This window comes from Xenopus laevis, chromosome 2L, assembly GCF_017654675.1.
Source record: "Xenopus laevis strain J_2021 chromosome 2L, Xenopus_laevis_v10.1, whole genome shotgun sequence".
Lineage (NCBI taxonomy): Eukaryota > Metazoa > Chordata > Amphibia > Anura > Pipidae > Xenopus > Xenopus laevis.
In genome coordinates, this window is record NC_054373.1 from 73585235 (window position 1) to 73613018 (window position 27784).

General features: G+C 39.2%; 1 protein-coding gene across 2 annotated transcripts in view; it reads left to right on the plus strand.

Annotated features, from left to right (window-relative positions):
• LOC108708155 (copine-5) overlaps positions 1 to 21776 on the plus strand; it is a 169653-nt gene extending 147877 nt beyond the window's left edge. For both annotated transcript variants that reach the window (XM_041582039.1, XM_018246554.2), the window contains one exon: positions 17134 to 21776. In XM_041582039.1, coding sequence (XP_041437973.1) covers positions 17134 to 17316 — 183 coding nt within the window. In that variant the 3' untranslated portion in view covers positions 17317 to 21776. The remainder of the gene's footprint in view (positions 1 to 17133) is intronic.
• The last annotated feature ends 6008 nt before the right edge of the window (positions 21777 to 27784 follow it).

Sequence of the window (27784 nt, forward strand, 5' to 3'; positions counted from 1 at the left end):
ATCTTATATATATGAGACTATCTTTACGGTTGTTTGAAGTATGTGCAATTAGCCTGTGAGTATGGAGATGCATAGATCAAAAAAAAATATCAAAGTCCATCAAGTTCAACCCCTCCAAACAAACCCCAATGCATGCATGTATGTATGTGTGTGTATATATATATATATATATATATATATATATATATATATATATATATATATATATATATATATATATATATATATATTTATTGACAAGCTAGCTGCATGTACACGGGGAGGCCCATTTACTAAGGGTCGAATATCGAGGGTTAATTAACCCTCGATATTCGACCATCTAACTTAAATCCTTTGACTTCGAATATCGAAGTGGAAGGATTTACTGCAAATACTTAGATCGAAGGAAAAGCCGTTCAGTCTAACAATTAAATCCTTCGAATCGAACGGTTCGAAGGATTTTAATCAATCGACAGAACGATTTTCCTTCAGAAATCAGAAATTGCTTAGAAACCTTATGAGGAAGGTCCCCATAGGCTAACATTGGTGCTCGGTAGGTTTAAAGTGGCGAAGTAGGTAGTCAAAGTTTTTTTTAAAGAGACAGTACTTCGACTATTGAATGGTCGAATAGTCGAACGATTTTTATTTCGAAAAGTTTGTTTCGAAGTCGTAGTCAAAGGTCGAAGTATCCTATTGGATGGTCGAAGTACCCAAAAAAAACGTCGAAATTCAAAGTTTTTTACTTCGAATCCTTCACTCAAGCTTAGTAAATGTGCCCCATAATTTTATGGGAATTAGCAATGGTAGGCAGGTTTAGCAGTGGATCAGAAGTAAAAAGACAGGGACACTATGTCTTCAGACAAAATACAGGTTTAATTTCACTCAAAGGCATATAGTTCATGAGCATTTCACCATCACACATTCACCTTTTTCCCCTTTCTGGAGTTCTCACCAAACACTCTGCACTCTAGATCATTCAGGCTTCTCTTTAAGGGGCAAATTCACTAAGATGCGAAGTTACGCCAGGCGCAACTTCGCCGCACTTCGCCAGGCGTAGTTTCGCCAGCGCTCCGCAAATTCACTAAAATCCGAAGTTGCGCACAGGGGTAGCGTAAGGTTGCGAAGTTGCGCTAGCGTTGATTCGCTATGTAAAGCGAAGTTACGCTAGCGAAGGCTAATTTGCATACGGCGCGAAATTCAAATTTCAATGGAGGAATACGTATCAGCACTACAAATGCCTAGAAAACCTTCAAATCATCAAATAAAAATTTTATTTTGCCCTACACATGTGCCCACTGTCTAGGTAAGTTGCCATGAGTCAGGAAATGTAGGGGGGAAGGAGGGGAGCCCCAAAAATTTTTTCGATCTTTTTCAGCCTATCACCCATAATGTAGAAAACACGCCAGCGTTTTTTGGGACTTAGAAAAAATGTTGACTTTTTTTGAAACAATCCCTATCTACTCTATTGCGCTTCGCCAGGTCTGAGGTGGCGAAGGAAGTCTAGCGTAAAAGGTAGCGTTCAGTACACTGCGCAAGTTAGTGAATTTGCGTAGTTACGTTGCTAGCGAAAATTCGCCTGGCGTAAGGGTGCGAAGTAACACTAGCGAAACTACGCCAGCGTTCGTTAGTGAATTTGTGCAGTAACGGAAATGCCAAACACTAGCGAATTAACGCTAGCGTTCGGCGCCTCTCTAACTCTCCCCTCCAGGGATACTCATTCACCAGTTTCTGGCCTGGTGCACTTCACAACCTTCCTCCAACACAAGGAGGGATCCAAGGACACTGAGGTGTAATCCCACACCTCTTTTATCTACAGTTAACCTGATAACTAATCAGACAGCTACAGTACCTGTAGTTAGGCAGCTGAAAACACTAAATGCAGTATGGAATGGAGGGCCCACCCTGTTCTCCTCCATTTACTCCAGGGACCTATTTATCAGGCTTTTCCTGAGCCGGTACACAAACCAGGTGCAAAGTGCAAAGAACAGGCACAAAAATCAACAGGAAAGTGAATGCCTACAAGTGCAGGTCTCACATGACGCTGCAACGTGCAATCAATGTGTACTTTAATTCAAGATTCCAGCATATATTTCAGGGCAACCCCTGAGAGCACTTGAAGAAGGGGTTGTCCTGAAACATATGCTGGGATCTTAAAGGGGAACTATCGTAAAATTAAACATTTGTAAAAAGAATCAATGTCTAAATATAATGTATTATAAAAAATGTACAGTTTTTAAAATATTGCAGTCATTTTAGTGAATCTATTCCTAGCTACTTCTCTCCAACCTGCCTCTGGCCAGCTTTGGAGTCGGAGTTAGGTTAATTTGCATAACAGCTCTGCCTCTCTCTCGTTGGTTGTCAGTGCTGTCAATCCTAAACTGTGTTATGACACATGTGACATTGGTAGCTCAGTGGCTTCAAAGGCTCCATCGTTCCTTCCCTGATTTATGAAGAAAGTGTTTCTCTCCCTGAGCCAGTCCCCCCTCCTGCAGCCAGCATCGGTAGTTTGATAACTTTAAAATGGGAAAATTGGATCATGCACTCCCCAATCCGGTGTCTCGAATTAAGCTTCTAGAAACTACCGAAAAAGGGATGGGAACTATAACCTGGAGTTGTCCATGAAAGGAAAATTATGTTAAGTATGATATAATTTTCCCATTTCACTGGACAACTCCATGTCATACGTTCCGGGACGTAGCAAGCTAATATCCCCAATGGGAGGGTAATTGTGCCACATAAAGAAACCTGGCCAAGTAATCTATTCCAGATAAAACTCAGAAGAACAAAACCTTTACAGGTGAACAGAGAAACACCCTGTAGAAAACCTGTGAACTCTATTTCTTCAGAGGAAATGGACTGCCAGAGAAAAAGAAGAAACAGGACTCTTTAGAGGCAGAACCCACACCAAAGTAATGATATGGAATGTGAAGCCAGCATGACACTTGAGAGGAGAGAACTACCTCCACTGAAAAAGAAGTTGAAAGAGAAGTGGATAAAAACCCAGAGTAACACTTCTCCAGAGTCTCACTCCCCCTAGTTACCAATGCAGTTGTGCCAACCGTGTACCAACCACAAAAGTGCTCAGAAGCTGAAATAGCTCAAAAATATGGTACCTGCAAAAGAGGACTTAGTAGGGGAAAGAAACATTGCATCACTAGTATTCTACATGCGCCAGATATGTAGAACACTACAGATACATAGCATCGCCTAGTGTAGCTCCCTGTCTCTTCGATACTAAAGTCTACAGGGCACATAAGGAACCTGTATTTATTCTGGACCATAACCCATGCACCCTATCAATGAAAGGTCCATATAAAGGTCATGGATATGGACTGCCACCACTGCGGGCATACCTTACCTGCCATGTGAGGTACTAGGAGCATACAGCAGCCTAGGCAATCTTCCTATGCGGGTTGAAATTGTTCTTATCATTAGCTCACGACCCTCCACCAAACAAGTCTGGATATTAAAGATGTGCATGCCCAATGTAGTGGGCATCGTAACAGAAATACATGCAGATATGCATAACCTTGCCAGGATACAGTCCTCTTGAGCCTTCAGGATGAGACCTGGACATAATTGAAGTTATAATATCTCATAAAACCAAAATCTGTTTGGCATGCTCCCATGAGTCTACCAAATAGGAAGGAATTGACTGATTCCAGGAAGTATAATTAACCAATAAAATACTGCTAAAGATTAATTATTTTCTTATCCTAAGGTTCCAGCCTGGAACATAGACAGTTCACTGAGACTATTCTTAAGTATCCAAGATCAGAATTAATCTAGGTATGAGGATATATATGTGGGGATAGAATTATCCACCTATTGTTCTAGATTGGAACACCCCTACTACCTATACTAGAATGTCCAAGACTATAGTTAGACATGCCATAACCAGGGTCTTTCCTAAAGGCAGACACTGCAGAATTGGTCCAGAAAGTATAATTTCAATAAGACAACTTTTGTAAACATCCTGTCCTGATGGTAACCTATAGGATACCAACCCAACTAGCCAGGTGAGTCTATGGCAGTCTGAAAGGCAAGTCATAAAGTAGCATAGATTCTTAAAAAAAAAACCTGCATGCCATGATTGCATGCCTCCTGTCATCAATAAGGGTTATCATGACCTAAAGAATAATTTGTTATAATGACTGAGAATAATAACCTGGATGAAAACCAGGGTTTTTTTTTGTCCCCAATGGGTCTACGACCTAGTTACAGCCACATTGATGGTCTGTACCTAATTTTATAGCCAGCTCTATATGGCAACCATAAATATAATATGGCCCATGAGTATACCCTCAGTGAGCTGATTGGTCCCCTATTGTAGTAAACCTGGATAGGTCTGTGCTATGGTATACCTCCTAGCAAGACTCTAAAACCATGAGGCAGTAGTGAACCCAGTGCATACAAAAGTAACTAAATTTGCACTGACTGCTGTGCCACTGTCTTCTGGACTGACGCCAGATAATGAATTGAACCCCTGTAGCCAAAGCAAGAGATCCTGATGAATATAATACCAGGGGGTCCGTTTACTAAAGTGCGGTAAATCTGACTTTAAGTTTCCGCATGTTATCGCTGAGAATATTTTTACGCCAGAATATTCGCAGTGACTAAGTTTACTAAACAGCGATGCGCTCAGAAGTCATTGCGATCACTTGCGGTAACTACGTTAAGGAACCAGCTTACGTTAGCGGTAATTTTAGCGAGTTGCGAATTTTCTGGCGAAAAATTAAGTTTTTGCGAATATTTATGCTATAAAATAGTCTTGTTTTATGGAGGTTATTATGGCAAATTTTTACTGTGACATTTATGGCCAGAAATGCATCTTCAAAACTTATAAACTTTATTGACTGATGATTATACCATCCAACAACATCACCAGAGTAACACCAATCAAAAATTTATGCATCATATAAACCCTTCTGCCAATAGAATCATAGGAAATGATACCAGTCAATCTATTTGCTTCATAGAAATGCACAGTTTAATGTAGCCAATCCCAATGAAACCAAAAAGTGTAGAGGCTGACGAATCCTTGGACTGTGATGCCACTGCCAATAATACACCTCTGAGCTGAAACTGCTGCTGTTGTACCAGATAGAAGCAGAAGCCAAAACATCCTGTCAGCAATAGCTACAGATCTCTCTCCTGTCAGCAAAGAATGATGGGTAAAAAAAAAACCATTATTATGGGATATTTCCTGCCCCTTGAGAATTTTCTGGCGGAAAAAATACTTTTACGCCACTTCATAGGTGGCGGTAAAAGTTTGCGAATATTCTGGCGTTAATTTTGTCTTTAGCACATTTCGCTGTTTAGTAAACCATGCGTTAATGTGTACGTAGCGTTATTTTCAGCAAATGCGATAACTGGCGATCAATTATTCTTGCGCAAGAAAATTCGCAAATTTATATTTACCGCAGGTTAGTAAACTGGCGATAACATATTTGGTGAAAATTCTGTCTATATATTGTGCGAATATTTTTAACGCACTTTAGTAAACGGACCCCTATGTATGTGAATAGACCTTGGTTTATCATCAGAACATACGGAACCTTTACCACTCCCAAGGAGTAATAAGTTATCTGCCCGAGGCTCAGGCTGTGGGAGTATTAGAATCCTGCTGAATCCATATTCATATATACATCCACAATAATATCCATATACATATATACACCCATATATAATATATACAAATATGCATACATAAATATATACATACATACACAGATATACACACACACACACGTGAGAAAGGAGGGGATCCCTTATATATGGATATTTAACCCCATTAGCTGATTATGTTAATCAGGTATAGGACAATTTGCATGCAAGTGTGTAAAAAGAAATATTAATCCGTTAGTATAAGAGGACCAATTGATGGATTTCGAAAATAATAAATGCAAAGTCACAAGTGTGATCTCCTATAATTATTCTGTGTTCAGTTGAATAAATCCTTCCTGGTCCAAAGGAAGGGAGAAATCCCAAAGTCAAAAAACAGAATAGCGTGCACACATTCCACAAAATAACACGATGATTTGAAAGGGGTTACAAGTAATTGTTTAGGTATTCTTTGCCCTTGGGCCAATGTTCAATGTAGATAAAATGGCTCCAATACTGGGGATTAATAAATTCTGTTCGTGCTGGAGTCTATTTGATGGTGAGGGAGTGCTACATAGAACTTCATTGCACATTAATTAATAAATAGTCCAGATGACCGAAATTAGAGATATAGCAATTGCAAAAAGGTACTCTGCAATCCAAGTATTTCAGTTAGAATGTAAGTGGTATAGCCCAAACCGCTCTCTGTTGCAGTCATATAACGCTCAAACATGAGGTAAAAGGTTTATACCGACCGTGTGGTGAGTTGCACTCTCAAATGCTGTGAAGGTTGGTTAGATTGGCCGCATGTCCTTGCTGCTGCAAAACTCCATTTCGCACGCCAGAAATATCCAGAAAAGGGACCTCCATGTATCAGACTCAGCGCTGAGCCTCCACAGCTGTTTCGCCACAACCCGTGGCTTTGTCAAGAGGCCGAAAACCTGAAATTCTGGGGATTTAAAGATAATGTCATGTGACTCTGATGTTTAGCTTCATAATGGTAATTTGTACCCAGTGAAGATTTGTATCACTTAATAATAATAGTTTGTATCCGATGAAGGATGAAGATGTGGCCACACTAGCAATGAATTGTACATTTGATATCAGCTCCTTGAAGGAAAATTAAGTCTCTATTCCAGGCACATGCCATTATTGAAAGGTGATATCCAAACTATTATGAGGATATCTAAGAGGAGATCTCCCATTGCGATCTAATACCAATAAAGAAAATGAAACGCTATGTGATCACAAAGTATGTAAAACCATTATTTAGACTATAACATATCATGGCATGGTGATGATATGATTATGAAAAGATAATAATACAATTTAAGCTCTTAAGTGAAATCATTAATTATGATTGCACCAGACAAGATGAATAATTCAAAGTTGGTGAGGCTATAGTAGCATAGGTCATGGCTCAAATACACATAAGAAAATCATATATACAGAAACAAAAACAAGTGGTAAACTGACAACAGAAAATAAATAATAAACGCAAAACAATTAAAGACCATCAAATATTTCTATAGCAAATCTACTTATTAACAAAGGCTTGGAAGTTCAGATGGCCATTGTGGCAGCATGTACGTGGGCAAAACGATAAGACCGCTTAAAAGGCGTATTTATGCACATCTACGGGACGTCAAGAACTGTAACCTTATGTCAAGTATTGCTAAACATATCTTTTGCACACATAACGGAAAATATGCAGGTTCCTACTTTCAGGGCATAGATCGCCTTCATGGTGATATAAGAGGTGGAGACTTAGATAACAAACTACTTCAGTTGGAGACCATGTGGATATTCAGATTAAATACATACAAATCCACATTTGGATTAAATGGACATCTAAACTTCCAAGCCTTTGTTAATAAGTAGATTTGCTATAGGAATATTTGATAGTCTTTAATCGTTTAAGGGCTAGTCCACACGGGGAGATAGCGACGCGTTTGCGGTCGCGGCGAGGCATTTTCAGGCGACTGTTGAAAAGCGCATCGCCTCGTGTGGTTAGCACAGGCGTTTTTACATAGGCGCCCATACAAAACTGTCACCTGCGCCGGTCGCGGCGACTGTCGCCGCGCTTTGTCGCCGCGACCGCAAACGCGTCGCTATCTCCCCGTGTGGACTAGCCCTTAGCGTTTATTATTTATTTTCTTTTGTCAGTTTACCACTTGTTTTTGTTTCTGTATACATGATTTTCTTATGTGTATTTGAGCCATGACATATGCTGCCATGGCCTCACCAACTTTGAATTATTCATCTTGTCTGGTGCAGTCATAATTAATGATTTCGCTTAAATTGTATTATCTATTCATAATCATATCATCACCATGCCACGATATGTTATAGTCTAAATAATGGTTTTACATACTTCGTGATCACATAGCATTTCATTTTCTTTATTGGTATTAGATCGCAATGGGAGATCTCCTCTTAGATTTCCTCATTATAGTTTGGATATCACCTTTCAATAATGGCATTTGCCTGGAATAGAGACTCAATTTTCCTTTAAGGAGCTGATATCAAATGTACAATTCATCGCTAGTATGGCCACATCTGCATCCTTCATCGGATACAAACTATTCTTATGAAGTGATACAAATCTTCACTGGATACAAATTATCATTATGAAACTAAACATCAGAGACACATGACGTTATCTTTAAATCCCATCATCATCAAAAAACCTCTCAAAAATCATAAGGGGTGTAGGGGCCATACACCACAATGCTGCTGGACGCTTTTTAGACATACCCAGGTAGGCACACGGATAGGGGGACATAGCACATAGCTCTGCATAGGTGTTGTTAGCTTGTTTGTGCCCGTAAAACATATTTGGCAAAGCTAAAATATTCAAACAGTGATTCTGACTGCTGATTACACTAGGCGAAAAAAAAAAAAAAAGCATTGATTTTTCTGGTTTTATTGGATTTTAGTGATTTTATTACATTTACCACTGTTCTTTGTTACTTTGTTTTGCCCATGTAAATTTTGTCTACTAAATATCCATTTGGGGGTCTCTGTGTGCCACATACAGTAGTTTGGTAAAGCTACGCATATTGGGCATCAAAGAAAAGTAGTTCAGTAGACTACTGACATTTATATTTAGGATGTATTATGCTGATACAAAATGTTGGGTATATAATGGGGTAAAATGCAAGCTTTCTGACAATTTTTTAGAAATTTCACAAAAAGTGTTTAGCATAGCTTTGCAGTTTGGTAGTTTACTTGTTTTAGATCTGTCAGAATGTGTACTTTCGGGAAATATATGGTTTTCTAGGGTCTCTGTACTGTTAGGGGGTCTCATGGCACATAATACACATATCAGGTGCATACGTTGTAGTAGCCAGTATTTGCACTATTTGGATTTGGGGGTTTCTGTATGCCACATAGTTTGGTAAATCTATGCATATTGGGCAGCAAACTGTTCAGGAGACCCCTGTCATTCATATTTAGGAGGTTTTAGCTTTCTGTGTAAGAAATTTGGTTAAATAATTGAGGCAAATTGCAATAATTGTAATTATTGTAATAAAAACTGCTACATTTATCAAAGCTTTGCAGTTGGGTCATTTGGAGTACCTATTTTTCATTCGTCAGAATGTGTACTTTACAAAAATATATGATTCAATGGTAAGGCTACTGTTTCGCTTTGGGAGGAGCCCTCTGCTAATCGGATGCCACCAGTCTTAATGTGAGAGAACCTAGGAGAGAGTTCTGGGCAATCAAGGGAACTGTACGTGCAACAGGAAAAGATAATAGGAGCATGGTCAAGGACAGGCCGAGTCAGTAACAGTGCAGTACAAAGTCAAGAGGCAGGAGTGTAGTCAAGGTCACAGGCAGGGTCAGCACACATATACATATAGACAGGATCCAAAAGAATGGTCAAGGTACAGGCAAAAGTCAGGACAGGCAGCAGACAAGGCTTGGTCAGGGTCAGACAGGGTCAACAACTAAACAGAAACACTAAGGTATAGCACCCAGGAACTATATGAATAGACCTACATTGGGAAACAAACATTTGCAGAAGAAATATTTTTTAATTCTCTAAATATTTGAATTTAGTCACACGTAGTGATTCATGAAAACCAGGAACCATTACAAAGCCAATGCCTGCAACGAACAGGATCGCGACGGCCATCCTTGCCTTGGGTGCAACAGGTGTCCCCGTTGCACCCCCACTAGACCAGCAGGTACTTTCTTTACATTACCCCCTTCTAGAGGGGGCCACTGGACCCCTAGGCTTGTCAGGAAACCTGGCATGGAACTGCCTAATAAGCCGATCAGTGCGAACATCAGAGGCAGGAACCCACAACCTTTCCTCAGGACCATAACCTTTCCAATGAAAAAGATACTGGAGTTTACCTCTAGAAGGGTAGGAGTCCACCAACCTCTGAACTAAATACTCAGGCTGACCTTCCACAGAGATTGGAGGAGGAGAACTTTGACGAACAACTCTAGCAGGCTTCAAGAGAGAAACGTGAACAGAATTAGAAATTTAGAGTTCAGGAGGCAGATCCAGCCTGACAGTACTGGGATTAAAAACCTCAGACACATAAAAAGGGTCAATAAATTTAGGACCTACTGTAACATGGTTGAAGGGGCTTTCAGATGAATGTTCTTAGAGGACAACTAAACCGTATCACCAACCAGATAGTCAGGTGAAGCTCTCCGATGCTTATCAGAGGCTCTTTTTTGGGCAGCACTGCAGAAGACAAAGAGTCTTGAACCTCTTGCCAAATCTTAGAAAAATTATCAACTAAGGTGTCAACAATGGGAACATCTGAAGAAAGATCAGAAAACGAGAAGACTCTAGGATAATGACCAAACACAGTAAAAAATGGAGATTCTCCTGTGGAGGAGTGAGTAGCATTATACATACAAACTCAGCCCAAGGAAAATCTGCCCAATTATTGGAAACATAACATCTAAGAAATTGTTCCAGAGATTGATTTGTTCTCTCTGTCTGGCCATTGGTCTGTGGGTGATAGGCTGAGGAGAAAGACAAATCAGTACCCATAAGGGAACAAAAAGCCCTCCAAAATTTACACAAAAAATTGAACTCCCCTATCGGAAACAATGTTCAGTTGGGCCCCATGAACCTTAAATATGTTAGACACGAAAAGCTCAGCAAGAGAATTAGCAGAGGGGAGTGAGGGAAGGGAAATAAAATGAGACATTTTACTAAAGCAGTTTACCACCACACAAATGACCGTACATCCCCTAGAGGGAGGCAACTCCACAATGGATTCCATGCAGATATGAGTCCATGGCTTCTTAGGAAGTGATTGTAGCATTCCTTGAGGTAAGGACCTGGATGATTTTGCATGTTGGCAAACTGGGTAGGACTCAATACAATTACCAACATCCTGTGTCAGTGTTGGCCATCAGAGAGTATGAGACAACAGAAAACAGGTCTTATTGTGGCTTGGATGCCTGGCTACCCTAGAGTCATGAGCTTTGAGCAGAACTGCATCACAAAGACTCTTGGGAACAAACACTTAGCCACGAGGGACATTGGAAGGTGAATTAACTTGGGCTTCAGTCAAGGAAGCATATAGGTCAAGACACATTGCTGCCACAATCACTTCCTTAGGAACCATAGTCTCAGGTTCCAAAACCTCCCTGAGAGTGGACACAAAACTTCTGGACAAGGCATCTGCTTTGACATTCTTCTCTCCCGGCCTATAAGTAATGATGAAGTTAAAGCGGGTGAAAAATAAAGCCCACCTGGCCTGCTAGGGATTTAAGTGCTTGGCAGATTCAATATATAACAGATTGTTATGATTGGTGATCACAGAGACCAAATGCTTAGCATCTTCCAAAAGATGTGTCCACTCTTCAAAAGCCCATTTAATGGCTAGTAGCTCCCTGTTACCAATATCAAAATTAACCTCTGCAGAGGAAATCAAGAAAGAGAGGAATCAGGATGCTGGAGTACCAGAGATTAAATAAGACATCTTTAACAGATCAAAGGCCTCTAGGTCCTCAGCAGAACAAAAACTGGGATCCACTCCCTTTTTAGTCAGGGCACTAATTGAGGCCACCAGAGTAGAGAAATCTTTTATTGTAATTGGCAAACCCCAAAAATCTGTTGATCACCCATAACGTAAGGGGTTGTGCCCAATTTAGAATGGCTTGAACCATGGTTGGTTCCATTTCTAGGCCTATTTGAGAAATACCCCAGGAAATGTACAGAGGGAACCTCAAAAATGCATTTCTCAAGCTTGGCATAAAGTTGATTTTGTCTTAACCTGTGCAACACTTCCTGAACACAATGCACAGCTACATTTGGGGAATAGATCAAGATGTTATCTAGATATACCACAACATAGCGCCCCACGGAAGACATTGTTTACAAACTCCTGGAAGACAGCTGTGGCATTACATAGACCAAGAGCATTACCAGATACTCATAATGCTCATACCGGGTGTTAAACGCTGTCTTCCATTCATCCCCCCTATTCTGATTAGATTATACATGCCCCTTAAATTCAATTTGGAAAAAATGGTGACACCGTTAACACTGTCAAAAAGTTCAGAGATCTTATTTAACCCCTTGTAATCAATACAAGGCCTTAGGCCCCCATCTTTTTTCTTGACAAAAAAAATCTTCAGGCCTTATGAACCTCCTGTCCAAGTTTTCCTTTATATACTCCTCCATGGCCTGAAATTCCAGAAAAGAAAGGGGATAAGGTCTACCCTAAGGAGGAGAGGAACCTGGTACTAAATCGATGGCACAATCATAGGACATGTGGGGTGGAAAGGTCTCAGCCGATTTTTAAGAGGAAACATCAGAAAAAGAGGCATAAAAAGGAGGTAACCCTTCTAGGGAAGTTGCAGCCAAAGTAGTAGAGTATTTTACTGGTGAGCCAGTCAACCCGAGGATTGTGTTTCTGCAACTAGGGGAGGCCTAAGATGACAGGAGTCTGAGGGCACATAATGACATGAAGGGAAATCTGTTCGTAATGATTTTCTAAAGACATAGTCAGAAACCCGGACTTGAATGTAACCAACCCACTACCAACTTCAGTCAATGGCCTCTAACCTAAGAGGCGGAACAAGTGGCTTTATGGGTATCCCATGACTATGGGCATAAGTGATATCCAGAAAATTCCCAGCTGCCCCAGAGTCTAAGAAGGTGTGCTTTGCGCACATTGCAACACTTTGTCAGGCGTAAATTCACCTGGACAACACAAATTCACGAAGATCCAAAGTTGCGCACAGGGTACCGAACACTGGCAAAGTTGCGCTAGCGAAAATATGCTCAGCAGTTCGAAGTTACGCTAGCTATGGCGTGCAGTTAAAGTACAATGGCTGTATATGCTGCAGCTACATTACACTACACAAGGCCAAGGAACCTTAATACAATTATATAGAGGTGTTATATTGCCCTACACATGTGCCCACAATTTAGTTTAGATGCCATATGTTATCAAACGTAGGGGGGAAGGAGGGTACCCCAAAAAAATTCGATCTTTTTCAGGCTATCACCCTGTAAAAAGGAAAAGACGGCAGCATTTTTTGGGACTTACAAAAATTTTCAACTTTTTTTTGAGGAACTCCTAACTACTCTATTGCACTTCACCTGGTCTGAGGTGGCGAAGGCTGGCGATAGAGGTAACGGTCAGTAAAATCAAAAACTTGATTTGCGTACTAACATTCTTTCGACAGAGCGAAAATTCACCTCGTGTTAGAGTGCAAAGTTGCAGAAGAGTCTATCTCCTTGGCTAAATTACGCCAGCGACCATTAGTAAATCGGCAAAGTGCAGAAATGACGTCACTTAGCCACTTCGCCCTTTAGTAAATTTCCCCTATGCCTTCTATCTATCTGGATAGCCAGATGCATAAGAGAGTCAAGAAAACACTGTGAAGGGAAATTAACAAGGTTATCATTGATAGCCGTGACCAAACCCACCCTGAACTGACTCCTTAAAGCAGTATCATTCAAGCCCGTCTCTACCTCTAAACGGCGTAATTCTGTACAATAATCCTCAACCCGCCGCTTGCCTTGCCTGAGATTACATATGGTGGCATTGGCAGAGGCGGCATGGTAGGAATTATCGTAGATGATGGCCATTGCCTTGAAGAAGGTGTCTAAAGAGAGACAGGTTGGATCACCAGGCTGAAAGGCCAAAGCTGTGGATCCCCCTGCAGCAAAGTAATTACAAAGAGTCGGCTGCAATCCCCAGAGAACCTTTCGGGGAAAGGAATCTTTGGCTCCACTAAGAGGTTACCCATGGGAGATGGTATCGGTCTGCTTGCCTGGACTGGAGCTGCTACAGGCGCAATAGGCTGTTGCTGAACTTCTGAATATTTTGGCGGAAGCTCCTTTCTTCTATTCGGAATGAGTGACCTTGTGGCAGCTGGAAAGACCTACTGGTAAATAAAGCATTAGAGAGATTATTATATGATCCCCTTATATATTTATACACAGTTATCATATCACCCCTTAAGCGCCTCTTCTCCAGCGTGAACATCCCCAATTTGGCCAGTCTTTCCTCATAGCTAAGATTTCCCATACCTTTTACAAGCTTATTTGCCCTTCCCTGTACCCTCTATAATTCTATAATGTCCTGTTTGAGCACTGGAGACTAAAACTGTGCAGCATATTTCAGGGCCTTATAGACAAATACAAGATTCCTCTGCACTCAACCCATTATCAATATATTTAAGACAGCGACATTTTGTGCATACTGCTACTGAAAAATGCCTTACCCTTTAAACAAAACAGGGATTGTTTGTCCATATATTGCAATATATTTAAGCTGGCCAACTACGTCAAAGTCATCCCATATCTGGCCAGTCCTATGCTCAATTTTCATCTGATTCATTAAGAATTCTATGGTTTAATTATACATTTTATAAAAGGGACGAATACGTTTTACCTGCAACTTACTAGCTGCTTTCAAAGTAAAACTCCCAAACTTGGCTGCCCTTTTATTAGACACCAGTGGGATCACCTGACTATAGTTGGAGGGGATGGGAGCTACAACATGGAGCTGGTCACTGCTCCTGTATAACTATAACAAACAGGGGAAAGTTGTGCTCACCACTAGTTTTTAAAATCATTAGGAGGGGGTGCAATGAGGGTGTGACCACAAAAAACATATAGACAAATACAAGATTCCTCTGCACTCAACCCATTATCAATATATTTAAGACAGCGACATTTTGTGCATACTGCTACTGAAAAATGCCTTACCCTTTAAACAAAACAGGGATTGTTTGTCCATATATTGCAATATATTTAAGCTGGCCAACTACGTCAAAGTCATCCCATATCTGGCCAGTCCTATGCTCAATTTTCATCTGATTCATTAAAGGAAAACTATACCCCCAAAATGAACACTTAAGCAACAGATAGTTTATATCATATTAAGTGACATATTAAAGAATCTTACCAAACTGGAATATATATTTAAGTAAATATTGCCCTTTTACATCTCTTGCCTTGAGCCACCATTTCGTGATGGTCTCTGTGCTGCCTCAGAGATCACCTGACCAGAAATACTACAACTCTAACTGTAACAGGAAGAAGTGTGGAAGCAAAAGACACAACTCTGTCTGTTAATTGGCTCATGTGACCTAACATATATGGTTTGTTGGTATGTTTGTTAGTACAGTGAATCCTACGATCCCAGGGGGCGGCCCTTATTTTTTAAAATGGCAATTTTCTATTTATGATTACCCAATGGCACATACTACTAGAAAAGTATATTATTATGAAAATGGCTTATTTACATGAAGCAGGGTTTTACATATGAGTTGTTTTATGCAATATCTTTTTATAGAGACCTACATTGTTTGGGGGGTATAGTTTTCCTTTAAGAATTCTATGGTTTAATTATACATTTTATAAAAGGGACGAATACATTTTACCTGCAACTTACTAGCTGCTTTCAAAGTAAAACTCCCAAACTTGGCTGCCCTTTTATTAGACACCAGTGGGATCACCTGACTATAGTTGGAGGGGGTGGGAGCTACAACATGGAGCTGGTCACTGCTCCTGTATAACTATAACAAACAGGGGAAAGTTGTGCTCACCACTAGTTTTTAAAATCATTAGGAGGGGGTTCATATTTCAGTGCCTTACCAGTGCTCTATACAGTGGAAGAATGACCCCTTGCTGCCGTGAATCAATTCCCCTTTTAAAATCTCCATTGCTGACTGCTGAAATGCGCAGGTTTGTACATACAGTACATAGAGAACAACTTTTGTTTGAAGGAGTTTCCAGGACAAAACAGTTGTTGGGGGGATGGTTTGTATTCAGCATAGGGGAGGGTGGGACTTTGCTACTGGTTTTGTGACATCACAGGCAGGTGTTGCCACTCCCACTCAGCAATTGCTTGAACTGGCTATCAGAGAAAAGCTCCTAACAGTATGTAATGTTTTTATTTTATTTTAAAAAGCAAGCATTTTTGGTAAATAAATATAATTTTTATCATATCTGTCCATCTGGATAATTTTATTTTCACGTTAGTTCCCCGTTAACATAACAGCAATGTGAGATTGCCTTTTTTCACCATTTGAAAAAATTGCGTAAAAAAAACCCATGATATTATATTTTTTTCAAATTCAAAAAACATCCAGCAGCTAAGACTTGTCAGAGTTTCCTTAGACTGCTGCATTTGTAAAAATGAATGGAACAATGCCATTTTGTTTGTGTTGTGCTCATGTTTTCTCCAGGAATTAAGTCCAAGTTTTTAAATATGATAGTGATCGTAAATTGTTACTGCAAATATTCAGGTTAATATTAAGGTAATCTGCCCCTTTAAAGGGGTGGTTTACTTTTATGTTTTAATATGTTATAGGAATCCCCTATTCCAATCAACTTTGCAATTGGTCTTCATTATTTATTTTTTATAGATTTCAAATTATCCTCTACTTCGGCTGTTTCCAGCTTTCAAATGGGGGTTCATTGACCCCGTCAGCCAAAAAACGATTGCTCTGTAATCTTACAACTTTATTATTATTGTTATTTTTTATTCCTGTCTGTGCAGTGCCTCTCCTAGTCATATTCCAGTCTCTCATTCAAACCACTGCCTGGTTGCTAAGGTAATCAAAACCCTACTAGATAGCTGTTGAAATTCCAAACTGAAGAGCTGATGAACAAAAAGCAAAATAAGGAAAAAACACTAAAAATAAAGAATTAAATCCAACTGCAAATTGTCTCAGAATATCAATACCAATGTCATACTAAAAGTTGAAAGGTGAATAACCCCTTTAAAAGACAGGAAAACAAAATCACTGTTTGTGCCACATACCTGGTAATTCAGACTGGTGCTCCTCACCAGTCTGGGGTACTTTTTGAAGAGCACTCTTCTCTGGGCTTTCTCCTTGGTTAGGGCATGTGCAGATATTTCTTTACAGTGCATGAATCACAAAGAGAACACATGGGAGAAGAAAGAAGGTGGTAGTGAGGTGCTTGTGAATATGCTACGTGTGTCACTAAATAATGCTCCCACTATAAAAGAAACCTAATTAATTCAAAGAATTACACATTTTGCTTTTATTTTACCAATAAAATTCAATTTCTTTATTACACAGTTCGTTCCTTTCCGGGATTATGTTGATCGCACAGGTAATCATGTGTTAAGCATGGCACGACTTGCTAAGGATGTCCTTGCTGAGATTCCAGATCAGCTGATTTCTTACATGAAAACAAGAGGCATCAAACCAAGTTCTGCACCACCACCCTACACTCCTCCAGGGTTGCAGGCACAGATTTGACCACACCAGCTTGAAAAAGAAAAAAAAGGTTCAGACTTCTGGAGACTGGTCCTAAAAGGACTGTGACTACTAGGTTCCTGGGACTGAAAGTATTTTTTGGCTCTCAGCTGGCTACCTCGATGTTTGTTTTCGACTCGTATGTTTTAGCTAATGGCACAACATGGCTAGAGCTGATAAATTCTGAGTAGGAGTCAAATAGGTTCCTGGTTTTTGGTTGGCTGATACAAAGCTTTTTGGGTTTTATAATAACCCTTAAACACATGTTAGAGTTAGAGGAGCCTACCATTAGTTTTAGAGTCTTCCCACTGAAATGATTTTAACATGTCCTTTATATTGCATTTCCTTTGTAAGTCATGGATACCTGTTTCATTTACTGTAATCTTTTTTTATTGGTGTTTTCAAATTTTAAGGGAAAAACTAAATATGCATATTAATTGTACAAAGTTTAAATATTGTTACAATGAATCAAGTCATGAAGATTTCATACACTACACAAATCACAATTCCATAGACTCAGAGATGTGCAGCACCTTGGAGTGTCTGTTGAGTGCCATTTGCATTTGCAAGAGGCAATGATTTTGGAATTCTTTGCTATTACTAAAGGATTATTAAGACAGAATCCACATGGAAAACTATAACATTTTCGACAAATGATGACATACTTAAAAACACTACATTAATATCCATTTTGTAATACTTGACAACCATACAATTATAAGACACTTTTTTTTCCTACTTAATAACAAATGCACTCAAAAGAGTGTTTGTCACTGTTTACAGTTGTATATAGTATTGCCTTTCAAATGTATAATGCTAAATAGACAAAGAATATAAAGAAAAGAAGGTAAATAGATAAAGCGGAATGAAAGAAGCAGTTTTCACAGTTATAGTAAGAAAGTAAGTATAGCATTTGTTATTGATTACAGTCAACTCCTTAAAGGTTATTTAAATAAATAACAACACTTACCTACTACAATTATGTTATCTAGGGCTCAGGAGACAAAAGTTGTTGAGATCCAACATGTAATGGCATCTTTATGGGTTTAAGGATGAGTATTCTATTATGTCCTGATCTGAGATTTTTAAGACCATAAACCATTAGGACAATTTTACTGAGTATGATGTATGAAAGAAGTATAAATCAGGGACACAAAGATTCCTTCATAATTTTTTTTTTCACCTTTGATCGCAGAAAAAATATATGCAAAATTCTGATATAAATTAGCAGCATTATATAATTATAGAAAATATAGTGCTTTGACGTCCTGTTTCGCTTAGCCGCATTGCTATATTTGAGACTGGTTCATAAAAGTCATAGGCCTCTTTGGGACCTGGGAAAGTTTATGTAGACCCAATCATTCTCTAAATATTTCACAAAGACATTGTCCATCACATATATAAGAAAAACACATACTATGGGCACAATACAATTCTTGGCGCACTGGCTACATATATCATGCACAAACTATGGACTTATTTAAGACTACCCATTTTTACAGTAGATGCAACTATGACATGGTAGTTGTTTCTTTCTGTAAAATCCACTCAGGAATGTTAATGCACTCAAAACACTGTACATTATAGCATAATGTCAAGGTCAGTGTTGGAGATCATATCCCCAAACTGTTGCCCTGGAAAAACGAAATTGAATGCCCTTTTTTGACTGTTTATGCCTATTTTATGTTTGTTTCATTTTGCAGGTAGGGTAATACAGGCTAGCTTGTAGCCCTATGTGTGGGTAATATGGACTACATCTTGAAAGTTGGACTCTTTGATGGGGTCCCCTCCTCTGTTAGCTTCCAATCATACATTTTTTGTCCCTGAATTGGTTCTTATCACATAGCAATACTACAACATTTAGTAATTTTGTCATACAAAAAAATTCTTCCAAAAATGTTAATATTTATTTTTATTTGCTCTGGATCCGGGGTGCACCAGGGACTGGGAGAAGATAGAAGGCAGGCAAGGTACGTGTGTGGGGCCTGATGTATGCCAATCCAGGTATGCGTGCACCTGTCTGTCAGGTTGGTTTGGTGCGTGCTGAACCCCACTCGGCAAGAAGAGCACACATGCCTGGATCTGCGGGCGCACAGGGCTGGATTTACCCTACCTGCCCCCTAGGCCCAGCTACTGTGCCGCCCCCCCGCCCCGCATTTTCTGGAAGTGAATCTTTATCCAATCAGGCAATGGAATACAGGGTTATGGAAGATAGCTCATAGTACAAGTGGCAGTGTCAGTTAAATATTAATTATAAAACAAAAAAGTCCCTTTTTAAATTTTAAAATTAACTGTTTAATAACCTACCAAGTTCCACTCTAAGAATTGCAAATTGCTAATGAAAAAGTACAGTGACTGCAGCCACTTGTAGCTGAATCCTATTCCTGATTGAATGATTTCAGTTGTAGGCCATCAGTCACTGACAGACATGCACTTTTTGGGGCGGCTCTGTGTGTGCTATTGCACTTCCACTGTGCAAAGGCAGCTCGCGGTCACGTCGGGCAGCATGCTCACTCCTTATGAGAACAAGCACTGGCCAGGCTGCTCCCTTCTGATTAGGCTGGCGCGCCCGCGCCGAGTGACGTAACGATGAGGTATGCATGCGCAGTGACGTGATGACGTCACGTGCCGCTGTGCACAGCGTGCAGCCGGAAGAAGAGGTCTGCACTGCTTTTTTACTCGTATCTGTAGGAACTCAGCACAACACAAGCACACAGCAGGAGAGGAGCCCGGTTGGGGTGGCTACACGGCAGCCTTGCTATTATACACATTCATGCTGAGCTCAGCTGCGGCAGGTCAATGTGGGGGGCGGGTGCTCTACTCTGTTTTGGGAGTGGGAACATTTTACTATAAGCTACAGACAGTATATAGAAGATGTTAGGGGCGCCTGCTTGCCGCCCTAAACATCTTGCCGCCCTAGGCCCAGGCCTATGGGGCCTCTCCCTAAATCGGGCCTGCAGGCGCACAGTAGTGGAAGAAGCCTAGAAGGGGGTCCCTGTGGAAATTGTAGCTTAGGGGCCTCACATATCTGCCACTGAAAAACAAAGAGGCATGCAGCATAAAACGCATAAAGTAATTTACCAATGAAGTGCAATAAGTACAGGGATATGTAACACTTGTTACAGTTAAAATCGTTGAAGCCCTTTTTTATTATATCAGGGCAAATATATGTTATAGTGTGCCAAGCAGACATACTGTATAAAACCTATTGTTGGACTGACTGTTGGTCGGTCTAGGTAGAGTGCTTCAGGGTGGGAATTCACCATTCAGTATGGATTGTTTATCAGTCCAACAGAGGTTATCTTAGGAGCAAGGAAATGTTTACTTTTTGTACTGAATTTTATTTAGTTTTTTTTTGAAGAAGCGGAAAGATGAAAGAGATTCTAGCACCTATACAGCCTTGTAAACACACCTGTGTCTCAGTATTTTTCTCTTATTGTTTGTTGCACTGATGCTCATGGCAGGTGCATCAATAAATCTGCATCTTCCATCTATACAGGGGAATGCTTATTTATGGGTCATAATCATATGGTCACTGTAGTGATTTAGATACTCCCCATCCATGGCACAGTAGCTCCAGTTATATCTGCTCAGTTCAATAAATTGTAGTTTGTACATTTCATTAGTGACAGATCTCAAGGTTTATTAGAAGTACACATTGATTTTGTGTCTTCACCATTTTTACAAGGCTCTATTTTTTATCTTACAGTAAAGCGTTTATTTCTGGTAAGTTCCGGTAATCAGTAGAGGCAGTTTACTTCTAAGGATGCATATTTGCTTACTTTGGCATAAGAGAATGTAGCTTCCATTTCCCTTGCCTCTATTCACATACAAACTGAACCACATCAGTTTTTTTAACAAATTACATTTTCATTTTATACTGTGGATAAGAGTGTCACTGATCAGGTTTGTTTTAAAGAATAATTAGAAAAAACAATGATTTTATTGGCAGGTGTGATAATGGTTTCCAAGTTGTAATTTTGCTGACTGCTGTATGCATGGTACTATTTCATGTAACTTGAAACTTTGCACTTGCTCTGCACTTCTATGAATAACAGCCTAGACTTAAACACAATGCTATTTACTACACATATATTCTTGCATTACTATTCAGCTGCTATGCAGTATTACTCCATTGTTTATGTACTTTAGACCTGTGAAATAATGTAGTGACATTGGCTTAACCTGATGTGAGATGAAAGCATATATACATTTTTATACGACAGATGAACTTTACAATTAACAACAGCACATTTTCTTAAAGATGAACTATGTATAATATGTCAACCCTGAATATTTACTAGTGCACTGGGGACTGAAAAAATAAAATGCCTGCCTCCATCATACATATTTTTCAAAGTTAGGGCAATTCAGAGTTTGCATTTGGCCACTTAGACTAGAATTTTTGTTTAGGTGGTTTCAGTACCAAAATCAATTGTTACTGAAACATAAATATCTTAATATAAAAAAAGCCCCTTAATTATAGCAAAGCAATTAAAAATAATAAATGTAGGTTTTTGTGTTCCATGTGTTTAATCTTGAATCCCATTCTGGTAGGGTGAAGTGGTAGAAAATCAAAGAGAATGGAGGGCACTTTGGCCTAACTAAACTTTGCCCATATACAATTTTTAATTTGAAAACAGGTGCAAAGATAAACAAGTCGTTCCCAACAAAGCACCAATATGCACACTGCAAAAGTCATAGACACAAAGGTGGTATTAAAAACACAGAAGGATCTTTATTCAGATTAATATAAAGAATAACAAACTATACAATTGTTTAACCAGTATGTACTGAGTTTAGAAGCGTTTATTTGAGCTTACCACTGTGTATGATGGGCCCGGGTGCACATGCCCCAGAGCAAGGGTAGCCAAACACCAGAAAACTTCAAAAGAGGCTGGCACAAGCCTGGACCCACGAAGTAGTAAAGCCGGAGTCTGACTCCGGCTTTACTACTTCATGGGACCAGGCTTGTGCCAACCTCTTTTGAAGTGATGATGGTTGTTCTATAAATAACATTATGGACCTCTATGATCTTATTTACTTGTTAACAACAATACTTACCAGGAAGCAAACAAACAAAAACAATACAACAAACTTGCTCCTTAAAGACTACATGTGATAAACCTTTACTCTTGTCTTCCACTGTATTTCCATGGCAAGTAGATATTATGGTTCCTAAAAAGGGAGATTTTTACCAGGTGAGGCTACTGTGCCTTTTCATAACAAATGTCTTTACATATTTTACACCAAAACCTGGAGTGTAGAAAAAAGGAGGCAACTCAGACTACCACATTTTTGCCCTTATCTATAGATATTACACTCTAGATCTCATAAAGACCTTATAGCTTTAAGGTCCATGCACCATGTATATGTGTTATCCTCCAAGCTAATTTTCCACTCCAGGAAACACCCAAATCTTTAAACCTGCATTTGGTGCATAAATGTAAAATTGCAAAAACACTTGAAAATAATGTACCAACATTTCAGTCTCCTTTAAGACCTTGACAAAGTGAATGAAAAGTTCTCTGAGACACAAACTATATATATAACATTTGTTAATTTGTATATTTACTCAACCATGGTAGAGACTTTTGTGCTGGGCACAAACACGCCATTTTATTTTACTGTGTACAAATATTAGTCCATTCTGCATTGAGTTCAGTGTGTAAGGCCCCCTGCTGAATGGTAATATAGCACTAAAGTAGATCAACAAACTAGTTAATTGATCTGACCAATTGCATGATTTATGCATCTATTGGGCCATTTGGTGACCCAGAAATGTATGGGCTGCATGATGATGATGAGGTGAATAACACTCTATGAACCATGTGTCAAAAGCATTGGACAAACCTGCATTCCATGGAGTAAAAGTTTAAATTCACACTGGTTTCTTATTCATACACACAAAAGGTAATTACTTTAGGGAGAAAACTTCCTTTCTTGAGATGTCATGTCATTAGAAAACAAAATATGCATCAAAATATTCATTTTTTCATGTATAATTTTAATGAATCAATTGAATCTTTGTTTTCTATTGCATGAATTCCTTGTGTCCAGGGCAATGTTTTCTTAGGTCCCTTTTAAGGAAATCCCTAATATAAGTAACCAGTTTTTTCTTGTATCTTCCAAAGTGCACTTTTCATCTAATTGGAATTTGTTTTAACTTTCAAGAACTCCCCTTCAAAGCCTTTCTTTTATTTTTCATCTCTCCCTATACTGCTTATATTTCAGTGCATTTTCCCTCCAATTTTCTCTTCTGCTTTGTATTTGATTGTTGAAAAAATGTAATAAATCTTTGTGTAAATAATGTGCCTGAATTTGTGGATTGAACCCTTTCACTCCCAGAAGATTTCACACTTCTGTATTGCTAGATGGTGTTTAAACATTTAGTGCTCTTTCACTTTAGGGGAATTTCCTGGGTGGAACTTTTATTTTACCTAGGAATTGTTTTTTTTCCAGGAAAAGCCAAACTTTCAAAATAAGCTGGAATCTGCATTGTCCACTGATACGCTATGAACAAGGACACTTGCCAGTAATATCTTGCATTATTCGTGCATGTAAATGTAAATTTTGATACTTATTATTCCTGAATTGCTATAAGTTTAACTTTTTATTCATATTGAAATGTGGGAACCCAATCCCTTGTACAGCCATTTCTGCTGCACCAAATTATGAATTGTCGCAAACTCAGATACAGTGTGCAAAGTGGATTTATTACTCTTTTTATGTTCTCCAGTACAAGATTAGAAAGCCCTGTGTCTGATTCACCAGTACAAGTAATTTCTGGTTTGTCTTACCCACTGGTCCTGCAGGTGAGTGAGATGGTACAATCTGAGGGAACTGGCTGGGAATTCCTCCTGATGACCTGGCAAATGCAAAGCTTGGTCAGGTGGCCTAGCTGCTCCCACCCTCCGTTCCATTTGAGTACAAGCAAACAGCTCATGCATACTTCTGTTCCTTCCAGGCTGGTTATCTGTTTCAGTAGGGAAACAGCAGGGAACTGCTCCACCACCCCCACCGAAGCCTTCGGAAGAACAGCTTGCACTGGGAGCACAATTTCCAATTACTGCATGCTGTTAGACAGACTGCATAAACAGCAAGTCCTTCACACTCATTAAAATCTCCTCTGCCACAACCATTCAGGGGGCTGCAAATTCTACTGAGGATTCATCCAAGAATAGGAAACTCCCCTTTTATGATGTACCTTGGTCACTTCAGATGGTTATTTTTGCCCTTACACACACTGTTCTCCCTGTTCCTGCACCATGGTCTGGTTTCAGTACGCCTACCCTGAGTATTGGTCGGTGTAGATGACAACACGCTGCTGGTGTGTGGTTGGAGGCTGGGTTTTGCAAAAATTTAACTTTTCTAGACCTTTTTCCAGAGTTCAATTATGGGACAACCAGATGTCAAAGAATAACATTTGTTTCTGGTCAAATAATATGAGTATGGTTATGGTGATCAAACAACCTGGATAACATTTGGATCCATGGTAAGCATATTCCAGGTACTAACAGTAGAATTCTTATATAAAAGTCAGTGTAGGATTGGCCAGACAAGAGATACAAAAATACATGGCAGATGCCCCAGCACTCTTATCAGTATACTTGCGAAAGTTCTCGGTGCTCGCTCCTATAGGAGATGCCATCTTATAGGATTGCTATGCCCCTATAGAGTTAAATCCCTACCTTCTTTCTGTACTCCTTTGTTATTGGGTATAAACCCTGTAACATTTTTTTAGTACACCACTAGTTATTGGCCAAAGGTGTAATGACCACTTTCTGCCACACTTCTATATAGTGTTTGAAAGGAGTGGCCTCTTCCTCTTTGGCTCCTGGTGTCTGTGCAGCTAGGTGTTCCCATTGAGCCTGGGATCATCACGGCCCAGTAAAGCCTTTTTACCCCAAAGGGACAGCACCTTTGGAGAATAAGTCGAGGGCCAGGCAACCCCGTGAACGAGGTAAGCTATCATAGGGAAGATCTTTAATAGATTCTCTAGGAGAGTGAGATAGACAGCTTTATATAGCATGAGCAGCTGTGTGCTCCATCAAGGATAGTAGCAGGTAGTAGCTTCCCAAAGGCTTCTTTGTATGCCTTTAGTGCAGGGACTCAGTGGATAGGGTGTTAGGCTTTAGACTGCGTCTCCCTAACTACTTCACTGGAGATCCCAATCCCCACAAAGATATATCTGTCTTCTGGGAATTGTTGTACACTTGACTGCTATGCCTTATGTCTTCCTCCTGAGGAAGGCTCTAGTATTAGAGCCGAAACGTTGTAATAAACTTTTCTTTTTGTTTTGCACCTTACAAGCCCTGTGAGTGCGTTTTTTTCAACATTTTGTTATACATAATACCACTAACCTGCACCCAGGCAGATGTTCTTCATTACATGAGTGCTCCAGCTTGGCGAACAATATATATATATAATTGTTGAAAATATATATATATCTACTCGGGATCTTAAGTCAACTAGAAATCATTTTAACATTAAATAAACCCAATTGGCTGGTTTGGCTTTCAATAAGGATTAATTATATCTTAGTTTGGTCAAGTACAAGGTACTGTTTTATTATTACAGATAAAAAGGAAATCATTTTCAAAAATGATTTGGACAAAATGGAGTCTATGGGAGATAATGGATCCCATACCTATATTATACAGTGTATTTGCAATGGTTGTACTCTCTCATTCTATTTGCCAGTCTGAATTTACAGGAAAAAAGCTCAGAACATAAGTCCCACTGAGGTTGCTAGAATAATACATGTAAATGTAATTTTCATTATAATAGGGGTACTAACTAATTGTTTTCCTTTGAATCTCTAAAATAAATATATAGCTAATTAATGTGTATTTGTTTATAAAAGTATTAGTTCAGACCTGTATCTGTAGTATTGTCTTTTTCTTAAGCCACACCATCTCGTAATATCTTAACATATTACATAGTCCCATAAACCACTCACAAGAGGACTGAAAGGGGTTTGGCCAAAGGTGAGTCATATTGCATCATTTAAGGTTATGGCTAACCAAAAATGGCAGGTAATTTGATAAAAGTGCAGGACTAGAAAAGGACTGATAAGAGCACATACAGAGAATGCCTGTAACCTATTGTAACATAGCAATTCTTCTGCAGTAGGTGTAATTTAGCAAAGAAATGTTTGTGCCCACAATGCATCTTGCTTCCCCTTTTTATATCCCCTGCAATATATTTCCTGTGCTGCTGGCAGACATATAACCCCAAAGCTTAACAGGTTTTGGTGTTCTTTTCTTAAAATGCCTTTCCCACCCACCCCCAAACATACATTTGGCAATTATAGTAAGAGTTGAATTTCTTTTTCATACTGCAGCATTCAAAAACACTTATAATAGTGTTGTATTGCATACTTCAGATGCTGACGTCATGATGATGAGATCACAGGTAATGACTCTTCCATGCAAATAATGTTTGTGCACAATAGCTGCACAATAACAAGTGCAACTCTTATAACAACTAAATCTTAATGAAGTTCCATTGTAATGATATGTGGGTTTTGCTTTGCCTAACTACATAATCAATCTATAGACAGCTCCACATGGTGAAAACTAAGTGTGCACCCCTTTTTAATTATTGGAATTGGTTATTTAAGCCACAAGCATTATCTCAGGTTACAATGCCAAATGATGACATTCCTGACAATTTTGTACTTTCTGCTTTGTTTCAACAAATTGGAGAAGCCCTTTCCTCTTTCATCATAATAACAACCCCTTGCACAAATTGAGGTCAATGGAATTGGTTTGCAAAACAAGAGAGAAAGAACTTGACTGGCCTGCACAAAGCTCTGACCTTAGGCCAACTGAACACCTGTGGGATGAATGACAGCCAGGCCTGACTTAAGATCTCAGCCTCTAACCTATGAAAGGAAGTAAAATGTAAAGACTTTTTTAGGAGCAAAACCCCATTTTTATATTAATACCTTTAGATTCGTATAAGATGTTGCAAAGTTGTCCACATACATTTAGGGGCAGATTTATCAACTTTGAAATTCGACCATCAAATAGGCTAGTTCGACAATGTGACAGTGCTAACTTACTATTTTTTAAGCAAAAAACTGTTTTTATAGTAGCAAAGTTTGCAGTGCATTTTAATTACACTCCCTTAAGGGATGAAGTTACTGTATATGCTATGAAACCAGTGTAGCATCAGTCATCCCACTATAGTAGCTAGTTTAAGATGCAAATGTTATCATTTATGAAATACAGTATCTAGTGGAGCAATTACGGTAAGTGCAACATTTTCCCTAAATTTATTCTAAATGATTACTTCAGTAGTAAATTTGTCCACAACATATTATATGATAATATAATAAGGGAAACATATGGATACTGCCAAAGTCAGACTATCCTTGGTTTCTTTCCAGTATATTTATATCTATATTTACTGACATTTGTTGCTCCCTTGTAAACATAAATGCACCTACACCATCTGATTTTTT